A 17295-nucleotide genomic window follows, 5' to 3' on the forward strand; every position below is an offset into this window, starting at 1 on the left:
AGACTTGTTGTGAGGAAGAGGGGCAGTTGTCATGGTTTCCATCTGCAGGGTTTGAACTGTTTGACGGAGTTGAAACCTGGCTCTTCTATTTGACAAAAATAATCAGTTATTTAAAAGTTGCAAATGTTAAAATATCTGGTCCATGAACAATTTTCCTGATGCTAAGTAGATATTTCAACTGAATTTTTATTTTCTCAGAACCTATTCTGAAAGCACATAAAAACAAATCCAAGTCCCGTCCAATAGAAGCTCTGGGATAACTAGTCTCCAATTAGTATTTGAGCAGAAGCGTATTAGCCAAACTAGTTCTCTGGTTGGGTTAGCCCTTATGCGTCCCATTTTCTCCACAGCATGCCTCTGAATACGTAGTATCCTCAAATGAAAGGAGACTCAGCCCAGCCAGGGTGTCTCAGCTGGTTGGACATCACACCATGCACCAAGAGAACCAGTTCATTCAGGGTCAGGACACATGCCCTGGTTAGGGGCTCATTCCCCAGTAGGGGGCGTGCAGGAAGCAACAGGTAGATGTTTCTCCTTGTACATGTTTCTCTCTCATCATGGATGTTTCTATCTCTCTCTCCCTCTTCCTCTTTCTCTCTCTAAAAGGAAATAAAACATGTGAAAAATACTGAATGTGAAGAATGTGCTGAAATCCTTGGACTTGTTGGTGTGGTCTGTTGTGAGTTTACCCAAAAAAAAATCAGTGCTGTCCTACAGACAGGACCGTACACTGTGTGGACACACTGGCTGGTGTCCATAGACCCCTAAGGACTGCAGTCGGGTGAGAGCAACGAGAGGACAAGAGACAGTCACAGGGACATGCAGTCAGAGCTATTCCCACATGAACCTCCTGGTTGAGAAAGAACCTCACCCATTCTCAAGAAGTGTTTAAAAATTAGAGTTTTATATCACTTTTTCATCCAGCCTTACAATAACTGTCCCTAAGGAAAGCTGTAAGTACGTGTCAGGGAATGAAGTCAAAAAATGATTGTGAAATAATTCATAAAAATTTACAGATATTCCAAAACTCTTGTAATTTGATATCTACCCAGTGACCTCATTCAACTAGCATCCTGGTATTTCACTTAAATCCGGGGTCTCACTCACACTTGGTAACGGATCATGAAGCAGATTTGAAACCCCAAACAGCAGCGCTGGACGATCTGTGCTAACACACCACGGGGAGTCCGGCCATGCTGTTACTAGTCAAGGTCATCCTCACCCTGTGGGTTCCTGGGCTCATGGGCAAGGTGAGTTGAAACTGATGGGAATATTTAGCTCCTTCTTAAGTAGGATTTTACCTTTATCATTTGTCTTTAATTTTTTTTAATCCTCACCCCAGGATTGATCTTTCAATCCTCTCTCCATTGATTTTTAGAGAGAGAGTGGAAAGGAGGGAGAAGAGAAAGAAAAAGAGAGAAAATGGGTAGAGGGAGAGGCAGAGAGAGACATCGATGTGAGAGAGACTGGGAGCCTCTCCCACAAGCCCAACCAGGGCCTGGGATGGAAACTACCACCGAGGTATATGCCCTTGACCAGGAGTCAAATCCACCAGCTAGGGCTATTTGAGGGTCATTTACCAAAACTTTGGTCTCTGCATTCATTAAGGGACAATCTCTCACAATAAGTCATTTGCAGGAATGATGAAAAGTACCAAGACCGGCTAAATAAAAACCACTTTTGGCCCAATTCATCCATCCCTCTGCAAATGGATGTTTCTACTGATTCACAACATGGAGTGCCAATATGGAACTATTATTCGTCTTCCAAATCTTAATGATGGCTACTAACAGTAAGAAAAATGAGGCCTCACACGTTTGTACAATCTCAGCTGTTACTATTTTGGATAGAGGCACCTGCCCTGGCAATGTTTTAACAGCACTGTTTACTTTAATGGAGATGATGAGAGTAGGGAATTACAATTTGTCAAAGGACTTATGCCCACTGCTTGAAAGCAACCACCAGAAGTTCTTCTATTCTTAACTAATTTAACAAAAGTTTCCCAGTAGTATTTGGTTGGTCTCTTAGGGAAACTTGTCATATATATATATATATATATATATATATATATATATATATATATATAATGTACATATACGTATATATCATAGCTTTTGACTTCAAGCATTGATATTAAGTTTAGCTATATTATGAAGTGAAAACTAAGATATATAGACTGGACTGCAATTGTGATATGAAAATATGATAGATATAGCAGATTAAAATGTGAGAGAAAATAAATGTATTTTTTATTTTTATTTTTAAAATATAGTTATTGACTTCAGAGAGGAAAAGGAAGATAGAAACATCAATGATGAGAGAGAATCATTGATCCCCTGCCTCCTGTACACCCCACACTGGGGATCAAGCAAAAAACCTAGGCATGTGCCTTGACCAGGAATTGAACCATGACCTCCTGGTTCATAGGTCAGTGCTCAAATACTGAGCCATATGGATGGGCTCAATTAGTCATTTTTTAATATTTACATTGGTCTTTTGTGAAACGGCTCATAACTGGGTTTTCTCTTTATTCAATTCTACTTCATCTTCTTTCTTATTGGCTTGTCATTGTAATTTTATACCAATAATTACTATTGACGGATGCATTTATGCCACTTGCCAATTGCTTCTAATTTCTCCCATGTGTTTCTAGGATTCTTTAGACCCTCTGCATTCTTTCACATTAGTCTATGCTTTTAGCATTTCATTTTACACAATTTGTTGGTGATTAGATATCTCTTTTTAGTGGTTGGTCTAGGATTTATAATATCTATCTTTGGCAATCAAATTGTAGTTGATTATTAATGAAAACTGAGGGGTCTTACAAGCCCCTTTGGACTTTGATATCTACTGAGTGATTCATGAACTTCACTTCCGGCAGCTAACCCTGACCATATGCCCACATCATTATGAAAGAGTGCTTCATATTTCTCAGCATGTATTGTCTTCCTTCTTGTATGTATTTATTTTAATTTAACATATTCTAGGGGCTCAAAGGTGATATATGTTAAAGTTAGAGGAATGGGAGGATATAAGAATTGAATCCAATGCCCACGGCTCTTATATCTAAACTAGAGGCCCAGTGCATGATTGAATCATGCACGTGTAGGGTCCCCTACACGCTTTCGGTTTCGATCCCAGGGGAGCTGGGTGCGGCGGAGGCTTCTGAAAGGCCTGGTGCCTGAGCGAAAAGGCACCCAGCTCCCCCGCTTTTGATGGTCCCCAGTGGGACGTGAGCTCACTGCCCCAGAGGCCCCTTCTGTGCCACAGCACAGCCATGGCGCAGACGCTGAGCTCGAGCCGCCGCGAGCTCAGCGTCCCGCCGGCCCAATCGGCCACCCCGGCCACCCCGAGTCCCGCCCCCCCGTGCCTCCTGGCCAATCGTGCGCATAGCGAAGGTACAGTCAATTTGCATATTTCTCTATTATTAGGTAGGATTGAACTGTAGTTGTGGTCGGTGTTTCATGGCTTCCTGCCAGTCTTTGTTCTGTAACCATTGGCTCACTTTGACAGCACACTGGATGAACGTGTTCTATGTGTTCATACTCGGTATTTTACCAGTTTTCAAGTCCATGGTACAATAGCTAGGCACCTGATTAGAATCTAGTACCTCTTTATGACCTGTTTGAAATATTGTATGTGCTAGATGGATATATCGATGTTGCATTTCATCATTTTGAGGGTATACTGAGCCATGGATAGATAAGCAAATCTAAGTAATAACCTCTCCCATCTATTGCCAACATGGGAATGACACAGTTGGTTTTCTTTTCTTTTTTATCTTTTTTTCTGCAGAAGTTTTATTGTTTCATTTGGTCCAATGCATGGGAGAGGTCTCCAGGGTGGTAAAAGGTTGCCTAGCAGTTTTGGGGAGAGGCTCAGGCAAAAGCCAGACACCAGAGGAATGCAGAGGGGCCCCTCCAAGGTTTCTGGGCCCCAAAGGCTCCTAGGCATGCTTGAGAGTGAGCCTCACACAGCATAGCCTCTAGGCCGGCCAGCTGCGGAGGTGAGCCAGGTGTGGCCCATGTTCTTGATGAGTTTCACCTCCTCACCCAGGAAGTGGTTCTCCCGGAAGTCACAGAGCTGAGGGGCTGCTCGAGTAGAACCAGGGTCCGCAGCTTCCAAAGGGCCTGGTCAGGCTCCTCTCCAAGTCCAGGGCTCCTTCCATAGCGTCCTGAGTTTTACCCACTCATTTGGGGAGGCTCCAGCATGTCCTGGAGAGAATGTGCTGGTTTGGCATCTTTCAGAGCCGCTCAGCGCCCTCGCGTTTCTTCTCAGCCAACTCATGGAAGACGTGGCCTGCACCCAGGAGAAAAAGAAGCCCAGAGAGAGGTAGGTGGGAGCCTGCTGATGCAGGCCAGGCAGTTATTGGCAGCCTCCCCTTCGGTGGAATAATTCTGATGGAGTTGGGAGCTCATGGTTGTTCAGCAATAAGGAGTTCAGGTAGAGATGCAGTGTAGGCTGGTCTTGGAGGCTGAGGATGGCTGAGGTGGTTCTGAAGGTGGTGACTGGAAAAGAGGTTGGGGATGGGTCGGAGGCTGGAAGAAGGGGCGTCCCTGAGTCTGCTCTGTCCAAACACTGTTGAGAGAAGAAACAGATCCGGGACAGCCAAGGGCACTGCATTAGCAACACTTAATCTTCTCTCTTGCTCTCTGGGATTATGTCCTTTGAAAAGAAGGATGGGCTACTGGCACCATTTCAATTCTGGTCTTACTGACTCTCTCCTTGGTTCAATCCCAATGATTCTTATCCTCTAAATGCCCTAAGATCATACTCCACCATTTCAAAAATTCTTCCCATTTTCCTGGCTTTCCAAATCTCACTTCCTCCTTTCTGAATTTCTCTGGGCTTCTATAGAGCATCCTTTGGATCTTGGTAGGTACCAGTGTGCTGCTTGTCAGAGCCACTCACCCTTGCAGCATGCACTCTAGAGGGGTTGGAAACCTAATTCTACTGTCCGCCAGCTGTGTGACCTTGTACAAGTTACTGAAACTCCCAAGACGACCTCATCTGTAAAATGGGGATAGTCATTATGGTCTCTACCTCACAGGATTCTTATAAGTATTACATGAGTTTATATTTTTAAATTGTTGAAAGCAGTGCCTGGCCCAACAAAAGCAGCCTGCGCACGTGTGTTTAAATTGACACTCCCTCACCTGATATTGTGTTCCCATCCAGCATCGCTAACAAAGGAAAAGGAATTAGTATACGAGCTTACTATTCACTGAGACATGTGAACTGGCTGCTCTCTGCTCTCAAAAATAGAAATTCTGGTCTTTTTAATCAAAATGAATAGTTTTCAACCTCATGGACTCTACATTGTGGGGTATGAAGGTAAGTTATGATGTTCATCCCATTACTACTAATTGTGGTTAAAGTAGGACATTTTAATATAAATATAAGGTTGAATTCTCAAGCACTCTCTTTTTTTAAAATAAATCTTTATTGTTCAGATTATTACAGGTGTTCCTCTTTTTTTTCCCCATAGCTCCCCTCCACCTGATTCCCCACCCCACCCCATGCCCTTATCGCCCGCCACTGTCTTCATCCATAGGTGTAAGATTTTTGTCTAATCTCTTCCCGCACCCATAATACCCCCTGAGAATTGTCAGTCCACTCCCTTTCTATGCCACAGTTTTTTGTGGGGTTTTTTTGACGTGTTTGGGAAGTGATTTTAAGGTGAAGATGGAGACAAGCATTTTTTATCCTTTCCTCTGAAATAAGAGTCTCAAAATGTCCCCACCGTCGTGGAGAAAGCTGAGAAAGTTAGGAGGGTGGTGGGGGGAACCAGAGGGGGAAGACATGGCATCTAATTTCTGGCCAGAGACGTTTCATGAACAGAACACATAGCATGTTGGTTTGTCACATTTTGAGCCACTTATTTCAGAGGATAGGGGGAAATGCTTGTCTCCATCTTCACCTTAAATCACTTCACAAACACGTCAAAAAATACTGTGTCATTCCCATGTTGGCAATAGATGGGAGAGGTTTTGCTTATCTATCCATGGCTCAGTATACCCCCAAAATGATGAAATGCAACATCTGCATATCCATCTAGCACATACAATATTCCAAACAGGTCATAAAGAGGTACTAGATTGTAATCAGGGGCCTAACGATTGTAACACAGACTTGAAAACTGGTAAAATATCGGGTATAAACACGTGTCTGGAAGGGACAGTGGAGTTCCCCAGGTTTGAATGAAGAAGCCCTGTGACCCCAAATATGTGGCCAGTCCCACCTACTGCTCTTCCTGCCTCAAAGCTTGCCAGTCTTCCGGCATTTCCTCCTTTTTAACACTATATGTCAAAGGACATAAAAGCAGTATGTTAGCCTCCTTCTCAACTTAATCTTCTCCCAAAGTTGTCAATGCAACTATATCATCGCTTACACTTGTACCAAGACAATAATTCTTCACTATCATGAGATTAGACTACTTGCCAATAGAGCAATAAATAGCAGTGGAGGTAACCGTGTGGCTTTCTGCATATTCAATCGGATGTTTAACCAAACAAAACACAGGAGCTTAGAATGTACTATGGGAAATCATACAGTAAAGTCATCTGTTAAAATTTTCCTTGTGGTTCAGTGGTCAGAGCATTGGTCCAAGGACCAAAGGGTCTGCGGTTCAAGTCCTGGTCAAGGGCATGTATCTGGGTTGCATGTTTCATCCCTGTGCCAGCTGGGGAGTGTGCAGGCTGTGTCTCTCTTCCATCGATTCTCTCTTTCACCCCTCTCCTCTCTCTCTCTCTCTCTCTCTCTCTCTCTCTCTCTCTCTCTCTCTGTCTCTCTCTCTCTCTCTCTCATTGCTTTTAAAAAGAAACAAAACATGGAAAAAATTGAATGCTAACAATGTGCTGAAATTCTTGCACTTTGTGGTGTTGTCTATTGTGAGTTTACAAAAATAAAAATCAGTGCTGTCCTACAGACAGGAACGAACAGTACGCTGTGTCCACAGACCCCTAAGGACTGCCGTCGGGTGAGAGACAGTCACAGGGACAGGCAGTCAGAGCTATTCCCGTGAGAACATCCTGGTTGAGAAAGACCCTCACCCATTCTCAAGAAGTGGTTAAATATTAGAATTTTATATCACTTTCGGATCCAGTTTTCAACTTATGTAAGGAAAGTGGCACAAATGCCTATCACAGAAGTAACTCAAAAATGATTGTGAAATCATTCATGCAAATTTACAGGTATTGCAAAACTCTTTGAACTTTGATATCTACCGAGGGACCCCAGTCAACTAGCTTCCCAGTACTGTCACTTAAATTCAGAGCCACACTTAGTAACAGATCATGAAGTGGATTTGAAACCCCAACAGCAGAGCTGGACGATCTGTGCTAACACACCCGGGGAGCCCCACCATGCTGTTACTAGTCAACGTCATCCTCACCCTGTGGGTCTCCTGGGCTCGTGGACAAGGTGAGTTGAAACTGATGGGAAGATTTAGCTCCTTTTTAAGTAGTACTTTGCCCTTTTTCATTTGTTTTTACTTTTTAAAAAATCTTCTCCCGAGGATATTTTTTCCATTGGTCTTTAGTGAAAGAGTAGATATTAGGGAGAAATGGGCAAGAGAGAGAGTATGTGAGAGACATATGGTCTGGTTGCCTCTCGCAATAGGCCCAATCAGGGCCCGTGAGGGAATCTGCCACCGATATATGTGCCCTTGACCAGGACTTGAACCCACCGGCTAGGGCTATTTGAGGGTAATTTACCAAAACTTTGGTCTCTGCATTCATTAAGGGACAATCTCTCACAATAAGTCATTTGCAGGAATGATGAAAAGTACCAAGACCGGCTAAATACAAACCACCTTTGGCCCAATTCACCCATCCCTGTGCAAACTGGATGTTTCTACTGATTCACAACATGGAGTGCCAATATGGAACTATTATTCGTCTTCCAAATCTTAATGATGGCTACTAACAGTAAGAAAAATGAGGCCTCACACGATTGTACAATCTCAGCTGTTACTATTTTGGATAGAGGCACCTGCCCTGGCAATGTTTTAATAGCAGCATTTGCTGTCATGGAGATTATGAGAATAGGACATTAATTTGTCAAGGGATTTATGCCCACTGCTTGAAAGCAACTACCAGAAGTTCTTCTATTCTTAATTAATTTAACAAAATTCTCCCAATATTATTTGGTTGGTCTCTTAGGGAAACTTGTGTTTTTATATATATTTCATAGCTTTTGACTTCAAGCATTGATGTTAAATTTAGCTATACTACAAAGTGAAAACTAAGATAGGTAGACTGGACTGCAATGGTAACATGAAAATATGATAGATATAGCAGATTAAAATGTGAGAGAAAATAAAAGTATTTTTATTTTTAAAATATAGTTTATTGACTTCAGAGTGGAAGGAAAGGGAGAGAGAGTGGAAACATCAATGATGAGAAAGAATCTTTGATCGACTCCCTCCTTCACAACCCTTACTGGGAATCAAGCCCCCAACTCAGGCATGTGCCCTGACCAGGAATTGAACCATGATTTCTTGGTTCATAGGTCAAAACTTTATGCCCAAGCCACACCGGCCTTGCAAAAAATTTAATATTTTTCAGGTTCATTTGAGGTTAGTGTCAATTAACATCAAACTCTGGAGACATAATTTACTTAACACGTGTGTCTAGAAGTCACATATATTTTCTACTAATTTTAATATAATCATTGCTAATATATATATATATATATATATATATATATATATATATATATATAGACAGGGTGCTCATTTGAATGCCCTTTTGTTCTTTGGAAGAACAAAAACATGATGTTCACTTTATTCTCATGTCCTTGATGATTTTCATGTGATTTCTGCATAAAACACTTGTCCTTTTACTTTTCAGAAATAGCATGTGACCCTCCAAGAATTGAAAACAGTCAGTACATTTCTAAAAGGACCAATTACCGACTGGGAGACACAATCACATACTACTGCACAAGTGGCTTTTTCCCTTCCTCCTGGGGAAATACTGCAAAATGTACTGACAAAGGCTGGGATCCTCCTCCAAGATGTAGCTGTAAGTTCCCTCCATATCTTGACCTGCTGTTTAATTCTGCAATTACTTCTCTTAAATTTAAAAATAAAGGGGATCAGCCTGGATGGCATGGCTCAGTGGTTGAGCATTGACCTGTAAACTAGGAGGTCACGGTTCAATTCTTAGTCAAGGTACATGCCCAATTTGAGGGCTCAATCCCCAGTCTGGAACATTGCAGGAGGCAGCAGATCAATGATTCTCTCTGTTCATTTCTCTCTCTCTCTCTCTCTCTCTCTGTCTCTCTCTCTCTCTCTCTCTCTCTCTCTCTCTCTCTTCTTTCCTCTCTGAAATCAATTAAAAAATTAATAATTAAAAAAATAAAGGTGACCTAATGAGTCCAAATCTTTGCCTCACTGAGAAGGTACAGCAGAGGGCTTCAAGGCAGTCTTTGATTTCCAGCCTCACTCAAGGAGATAGGCACGGGGCTCCCTTGTATGAGGGGGAATGAATTTAGGAGGCATTATGCACCTTCTAAAGCCATCCCCTGTCACACATGCCCCTCAGTCCACAGGGTATTTTTGTATATTTGCTCTTCTTTGTATATCAGTTCATTGCTCTTCCTTGTATATCAGTTCATTGCTGTTCCTTGTATATCAGTTCATTGTCAAAGGGGCCCGCACTTAAGCTGGATCTTCCATGGATGACAAATGAAATGATACACATAGCAGGTCAATGGCTCAGTGTTCATTCAAGGCCAAAGCCAAATGAATATGGACAGTCAGGTGCCTTAAAGAGGAAGCCCTGACCACTGTGACACAGACCTCAGTGAGCATAATAATGACAAGGAGAGTGATGATTTATGTGGATAAAATATCATTTAAATAATCATTGTGTATATAATGATTTGATATTTGTCTATATTGTGAAATGATCACAAAACAATTGTTGTTCATATCATCTGAAGATGATAATTTTTCTTGTCCTAGAAAGCCTAATGCAATGAGTGTAAGTATGGGCATATGAGAATCTAATTCATCAGTGAAACAAGGTATCTCTCATTACATTTATATTAAGGTAAAACATTACTTATCCTGTGTTTTGTTTGTTTTAATTGCTAGTAAATCCCTGTGAATTTCCAGAAATAAAGCATGGACTCCTATACAATGAAGAAACATATAGATCATACTTCCCAGCACCGATAGGACAATGGTTTTACTATTCCTGTGATGAAAACTATGTGACTCCTCCTGAAAAGGTCTGGCATTACATTACTTGCACACAAGATGGATGGACCCCGGAAGTGCCCTGCCGCAGTGAGTAAACCTCTCTGTCCTGTGCACGGGGCAATATTCAGAGTTCAGAGAGCAAAACATGAGCACCACTGAGCCCGTGTGAGAAAAATATGGGCAAGGGAAGAGTTCTATGAGCAGAAAGACCAATATAGATATTTTCTTTTACGACAGGTCCCTCATTAAAAACATGGGAGATGAAAAAAGACTTTATAACGATGTTGATATTATTTATACATAGTGCAGTTGTGAAAAGTACAGATAAATCATCTTTGATCTTGGTTTTTCTTTTTCAAACACATTTACTGGCAACTCTCGTTTTACTTAAATCTGCACATTGGGATACTTATGCCTTCTAGTTTAAAGATTATAAAATTTTTAATTCATGAGTATGGCTACATTTACTCTTTTTTATGATTATTGTGTAATTTTCAGGAAAGTGTATTTTCAATTATTTGGAACATCCACATTCTCCACCTCAAGAACAAAGATATTTACAGGGACAGTCCATCACTGTTACCTGCCCTTGGGGCTACAGTTTCCCAAACCTACAGAGAACAGTGACAGTGACATGTACGGAGAAAGGCTGGTCCTCGCCTCCCACATGCATCCGTAAGTGAACCACCCTGATATCCAGTCCATTTGGGATTTTCTAAAACCAGACGTATCCCTGTGGAAAGTTTAATGTGTCACCTCTCAAGGTGAATGGGCCACGCCTTCTTGGCTTTAAAACAATGGCCTACTTCATTTCCTGTTCCAAATGTGTTTGCAAAGTTTTAAATTTTTGATAACGAATAGGTCTTTAATATATTGTAGTAAGTGACAGTGAGCAATAAGGCATGAGTATTGTGAAATAATGTTAAGTGAAACAGAGATTAAGATCACGCACTGTGTGTGTTCATGAAAGAAGCATTGAAAATGTGGTTTAAATTAAAAATAAATACACTGCTTGCCCAATGTCACATGTATATCACTGTCCACCATTCCACCTATGAGTGTATGTATTCATGCTGTGAGGTTATCAATATGCAGTCATATCTGCCTTTTACATGTTAAGTACACAGGATTCTATAAAACATTTTGTGGGTGTTTAGAAATGAGAGAATAATTGTAATGGACATTGAATTATACAACAGGACCTAACTGAGCTGATCTTTAATTGGAGACTTCTTACATGTGTGTATCAAAGCAGTGATCACTGATTTGAACTGGGAATTCAGGAACATACTGAGCCCCCTGCACAATAACAGCCTGAGCCCCTAAAGGAGAGTCTTTGTCCAGCTTTGCCTACGCCCGGTACACGGGTTGAAATACATTAATTCACTCAGACTAAGAACATTTATAGATATTTAAAAAAGAAGACTGTTTTCAAGAAAAACTAGACTATATGCTACAGAAAGTGGGCAAATTGACTTAAAAAGCACACAACGAGATATCCGTTCTTACATTTTTAAAGCATGGCTTTCTATTTCATGGACTCCCTTTAGTGAAAAAGCTGTACCCTTTGCAATGCATTTTTAAAATCAATGTGGAGAAACTTTTTTTTTAATATATTTTATTGATTTTTTACAGAGAGGAAGAGAGAGGGATAGAGAGTTGGAAACATCGATGAGAGAGAAACATCGATCAGCTGCCTCCTGCACACCCCCTACTGGGGATGTGCCCGCAACCAAGGTACATGCCCTTGACCGGAATCGAACCTGGGACCCTTGAGTCCGCAGGCCGACGCTCTGTCCACTGAGCCAAACCGGTTTCGGCTGGAGAAACTTTTAATTCTGGGAATCATTAGGGCGGGTGTTTTATATAAATACATGGATCCTGTATCCAAGGACTACAGTCATTCTCTAAGACTCACACTCTTAGTGGTAGTATGTCTGCTACATAAATACATACATTACCTCTTACATTCACAAATGGTGTTGTCCTTCAAATGATAGCATCATATCATGATAGTAGTGTAATGTAGTAACAGCCAGTGCCATACTCACAGTTAAAAATTGGTTTTGACCAAAGGTTCCTAACCTATATTTAGAGGTTTTGAATGATAGGAAGAAGTATGGGTAAGGAAATCTATTCTTCATGTCATACAACTCATCCAGCTCACAATAACACTAACTCAGATAACTGTCACCTAATACTTCACTTATCCACGCACTGATGGTAAAGTTTAGTATTGCCAGCATGAGATTTTTCTTAGTTGGATTCTACATGATATGGCATTAGAAATACAATGGTGACCTTTATTTTGCTTCAGAACATTGTGACATGCCAATATTTGAGAATGCCACAGCCACAATCACTGGAAAACCATTTCGACCCAATGACACGTTGGACTACCAATGCCTGGATGGCTACGAAAACGAAGATGGAAATTCCCTGGGCTCCATGGTGTGCACTGAGAACGGCTGGTCCCACTTGCCAACCTGCTTTAGTAAGTGTTTTGATTCCAGCATTTCCTTTTCCAAGAATTGAAAAGTCTGCACGTATGGAGTCCTCGCTTGAGTGTGGGTGATCTAAGACATTTTGAACAACATGGTGGATACAAGGTTTAAAATGCAAAAGAGGGCCCTAGCCAGTTTGGCTCAGTGAGTAGAGCATTGGCCTGTGGACTGAAGGGTTCTGGGTTCGATTCCGGCCAAGGGCACATGCCTGGGTTGCGGGCTCGATCCCCAGTGTGGGGTGTGCAGGAGGCAGCCAATCAATGATTCTCTCTCATCATTGATGTTCCTATCTATCTCTCCCTCTCCCTTCCTCTCTGAAATCAATAAAAATATATTTAAAAAAATAAAATAAAATGCAAAAGTGGGACAATAGTTTCTGTTCAGCTTTACATGAATAGTTTCCAAGTAAACTACAATTTTTTCTTCAACAATTAAAATGTTCTTTCTCAGAATCTGCAGACAAGTGTGGGCCTCCTCCAGCGATTAGCAATGGAGCCATCACCTCCTTGCCATTGGAAGTGTATCCTCCAGGGTCAAGAGTGGAATACCAATGTCAGGCCTACTATGAACTCCGAGGTCCTAAATATGTAACCTGTAGTTATGCAAAGTGGTCCGAACTCCCAAGTTGCATAGGTAAGTTCTCAATATTCTTCTGGATCCTGAGACCATGAGGGTCATGTTTATGAGTTCGCGTGCGGTCTACTAGTCATGGAGTCATAGTCTAGAACTGTGCTCACCAACAGCTCTCCTGCTCAATGTTTCACATGCGGAGACTCGTGTGTAGGGCTATGAGCTTGGAGAATCCCTATGTAAACAATGAAAGATGGTCCTTTAAACAGGAACATTCAGAGAGGCTCATTCTGATACATTAACTGACCCCACCGTGGACCATACCTGACTCATCCTGTCCTGGGTATGTGTCCCCTTCTGTTGCAGATTATAGCAAACCCCAGTAAGTCCAGGACAGGAAATCAAAGTTACCACACCCAAGTCAGAATAGTCTAGAAATAGCTCCAAACTAGGTTATATGGAAAAGAAAGTACTGATTTCCAAGGTAAGTTCTAAATCTCAAGTTTAGATGGTTGAGTAGATGGACAAGTCTAAGATATGTCTCCCAGCACAAGACTTGTTCCTCACATGAAGAATAGGAAGCAATGTCCATTTTCTGGGGACACAAATCTGTTCAGTGACAGAGCTAAGACTGTATTTGAGTCTTGGAATTGAAATAAGCAGAAAGCATTTATGAAGATCATCAAAGACAACATCCAACATCTTGTAAAAAATTACACAGACATATGGTATATTAAAGCAAGGAAGTAAATTTTGCTTGGAGTAGTAAAGTTAAAAAGAAAAGATCAGACAAAGTGTTTTTAGCAGGTGTGTGGAACTCACATAATATATGCATCTGAATGTACTGGGAAACATTTCAAAATTTCTGGATATCAGGAGTCATATGTATTATTCTATTATGTTACATCATATAATAGTTAATGGGATATGTTGGAACATGACTTTTAGCTATGTCTAAGTCCTTGTCAAAGGCAATGATGGCTGAACTAGAATATAAAATACTTGCTTTAAAAGAAGAGTAATAGGAGTCCACGATATCTTCAAAATTTGACATAAGAAAAGTTGAAATACTGCCATTTGCAGCAACATGGATGGACCTTGAGAATATCGTGCTAAGTGAAATAAGTCAGAGAGAAACAATATGAACCATTTATTTCACTTATATGTGGAATATAAAATTGAAATAAACAAATGAAAAAACAATGAAATCTCACAGACAAAGACAACACTATAGTGGTTATCAGAGGGGAAGCAGGTGGGGCAGTAGTAGAGGGTAAAGAGGGTCAGATATATGTCAGTGAAAGATGATTAGATTTTGGGTGATGGACACACAATGCAATATACAGATAATGTTTCATAGAATTAAACATTTAAAGCCTATGTAATATAATTCACCAATATCACCCAATACATACCACTTTTTTAAAGTAAATTAAAATTTTTAGCATGTATAAAGTTCTACAATGTAAGAACAGTTTGCCCATATAAAAAAGAAAAGCTCTGAAACTTTATTACAATACTAGAGGCCTGATGCACGAAGCTCTGTGCACTTGTGGGGGTCTAGGACAACCTCGGCGGATGTCCACCCAGGGGAAAGGGGCCTAAGCTGTCAGTCAGACATCCCTCTGGCAGCCCAGGAGCCCTTGGGGGATGTGCAACTGATGGCTTAGGCCCGCTGTCCATGGGGAACAGGCCTAATGCAGTTGAACATCCTTAGAGCTGCTGAGGAGGCAGAAGAGGCTCCAGCCACCACCACTGGGCTCGCAGACATCAGCCTGGCTAGTGGCTGAGCAGAGCTCCCCCTGTGGGATTGCACTGACCACTGGGGGGCAGCTCCTGCATTCTGCATCTTCCCCCTGGTGGTCAATGTGCATCAAAACAACCTGTCATTCCCAGTCTTTCTGCCATTAGGGTAAGTTTGCATAATACCCTTTTATTATATACTAGAGGCCCAGTGCACAAATTCGTGCACCAGTGGGGTCCCTCAGCCTTGCATGCAGGATCAGGCCAAAACCGGCTCTCCAACATCCCCTGAGGGGTCCCATATTGCGAGAGGGCACAGGCCAGGCCGAGGGACCCCACCGATGCACTATCAGGGCTAGGGACGGATGCAGGAGGTTGGCCAGCCAGGGAAAGACTGAGGGAGGGCTTCCGGGTGTGTCCGGCCTATCTCGGTCAGTCCTGATTGGCCAGACCACAGCAGCAAGCTAACCTAACTGGTAAGAGCTTCTGCCCCCTATTGGTCAGTGTTCATCATAGCGAGTGGTTGAGCGGCCTTAGCATATCATTGGTATATTACGTTTTGATTGTTTGAACCGATGAATAGACAACCAGACACTTAGCATATTAGGCATTTATTACATAGGAGGATATGAATGTTACTTACAGTCACATTGCAAAGGCAATACACTTGGCCTACATTCTGGTACATTTGCTCTTTCCCTTATTTCATCCTTTAAGCTAGTCATTGGGAGGAAGGTTTATTTGTTTATACTAAAAGGCTAAATTACTAATTGTTTTTATTTATTTCTTCTACTTTCAGATCCATGTGTGATATCAGAAAAAATCATGAGTGAAAAGAACATAGAGTTAAAAGGGAAAGATGACAAAACCTATTATGTAAAAACAGGGGATATCATTGAATTTGTGTGCAAATCGGGACACAGGGCGGTGACGTCAGAGGAGTCATTTCAAGCCGTGTGTCTTGAAGGGACGGTGGAGTTCCCCAGATGTGAATGAAGAAGCCCTGTTGCCCCAAATGTGTGGCCAGTCCGACCGACTGCTCTTCCTGCCTCAAAGCTTGCCAGTCTTCTGGCATTGCCTGCTCTTTCCCACTATATTGCAAAGGACATAAAAGCAGTATGTTAGCCTCCTTCTCAACTTAATCTTCTCCCAACGTTGCTAACCCAACTATATCATCGCTTACACTTGTACCAAGACAATAAGTCTTCACTATCATGAGATTAGAATATTTGGCAATAGAGCAATAAACAGCCATGGACGGAACAGTGTGGCTTTCTGCATATTCAATCGGATGTTTAACAGTCAAACAAAACATGTGAGCTTAGAATGTACTGTAGGAAATAGTACAATAAAAAGTCATGTGATAAAATAGCCCTTTCTGGTGTAGTCCAGTGGTCACAGAATTTGGCCTGAGGACCCAAAGATCTAGGGTTAGAGTCCTGGTCAAGGACATGTACCTGGGTTGCAGTTTTGATCACTGTCCCAGTTGGAGGATGTGCAGGACGCAAACAATTGATGTATTTTTTATTTTTATTTTTAAAATATAGTTTTTTGACTTCAGAGAGGAAAAGGGAGATAGAAACATCAATGATGAGAGAGAATCATTGATCCCCTGCCTTCTGTATACCGCACACTGTGGATCAAGCCCACAACCCAGGCATGTGCCTTGACCAGGAATTGAATCATGACCTCCTGGTTCATAGGTCAATGCTCAAACACTGAGCCTTACGGGATGGGCTCAATTAGTCATTTTTAAATATTTACATTGGTCTTTTGTGAAATGGCTCAAAACTGGGTTTTCTCTTTATTCAATTCTACTTCATCTTCTTTCTTATTGGCTTGTCATTGTAATTTAATATCAATAATTACTATTGATGAATGCATTTATGCCACTTGCCAATTGCTTCTAATTTGTCCCATGTGTTTCGAGTATTCTTTAGAATCCTCTGCATTCTTTTACATTAGTCTATGCTTTTAGCATTTCATTTTATACAATTTGTTGGTGATTAGATATCTCTTTTTAGTAGTTGGTCTAGGATTTACAATATCCATTTTTGGCAATCAAATTGTAGTTGATTATTAATGAAAACTGAGGGGTCTTACAAGCCTCTTTGGACTTTGATATCTACTGAGTGATTCATGAACTTCACTTCTGGCCGCTTACCCTGACCACATGCCCACATCATTATGAAAGAGATCTTCATATTTCTCAGCATGTATTGTCTTCCTTTTCATATGTATTTATTTTAACTTAACATATTCTAGGGG

General features: G+C 41.4%; 1 protein-coding gene across 5 annotated transcripts; it reads left to right on the forward strand.

The window, feature by feature from the left end:
* The first annotated feature begins 1126 nt into the window (after positions 1-1126).
* On the forward strand, positions 1127-16270 carry LOC307094646 (complement factor H-related protein 3-like). Of its 5 annotated transcripts, XM_079763666.1 has the most exons (9): positions 1128-1250; positions 4279-4332; positions 5179-5334; positions 8853-9026; positions 10103-10297; positions 10709-10885; positions 12528-12704; positions 13165-13347; positions 15827-16270. In XM_079763666.1, exons 3-9 carry the CDS (start codon positions 5289-5291, stop codon positions 16021-16023), a joined length of 1149 nt encoding a protein of 382 aa, XP_079619792.1. In that variant the 5' UTR covers positions 1128-1250; positions 4279-4332; positions 5179-5288; the 3' UTR covers positions 16024-16270. The 5 variants fall into 5 exon arrangements, with proteins under 5 accessions (XP_079619790.1, XP_079619792.1, XP_079619794.1 ...); XM_079763664.1 differs by lacking the exons at positions 4279-4332; positions 5179-5334 and adding an exon at positions 7194-7422 and having other exon boundaries at positions 1127-1250; XM_079763668.1 differs by lacking the exon at positions 4279-4332.
* Positions 16271-17295: the final 1025 nt, after the last annotated feature.

Source organism: Cnephaeus nilssonii (genome assembly GCF_951640355.1).
Source record: "Cnephaeus nilssonii genome assembly, chromosome: 23".
Taxonomy (NCBI): domain Eukaryota; kingdom Metazoa; phylum Chordata; class Mammalia; order Chiroptera; family Vespertilionidae; genus Cnephaeus; species Cnephaeus nilssonii.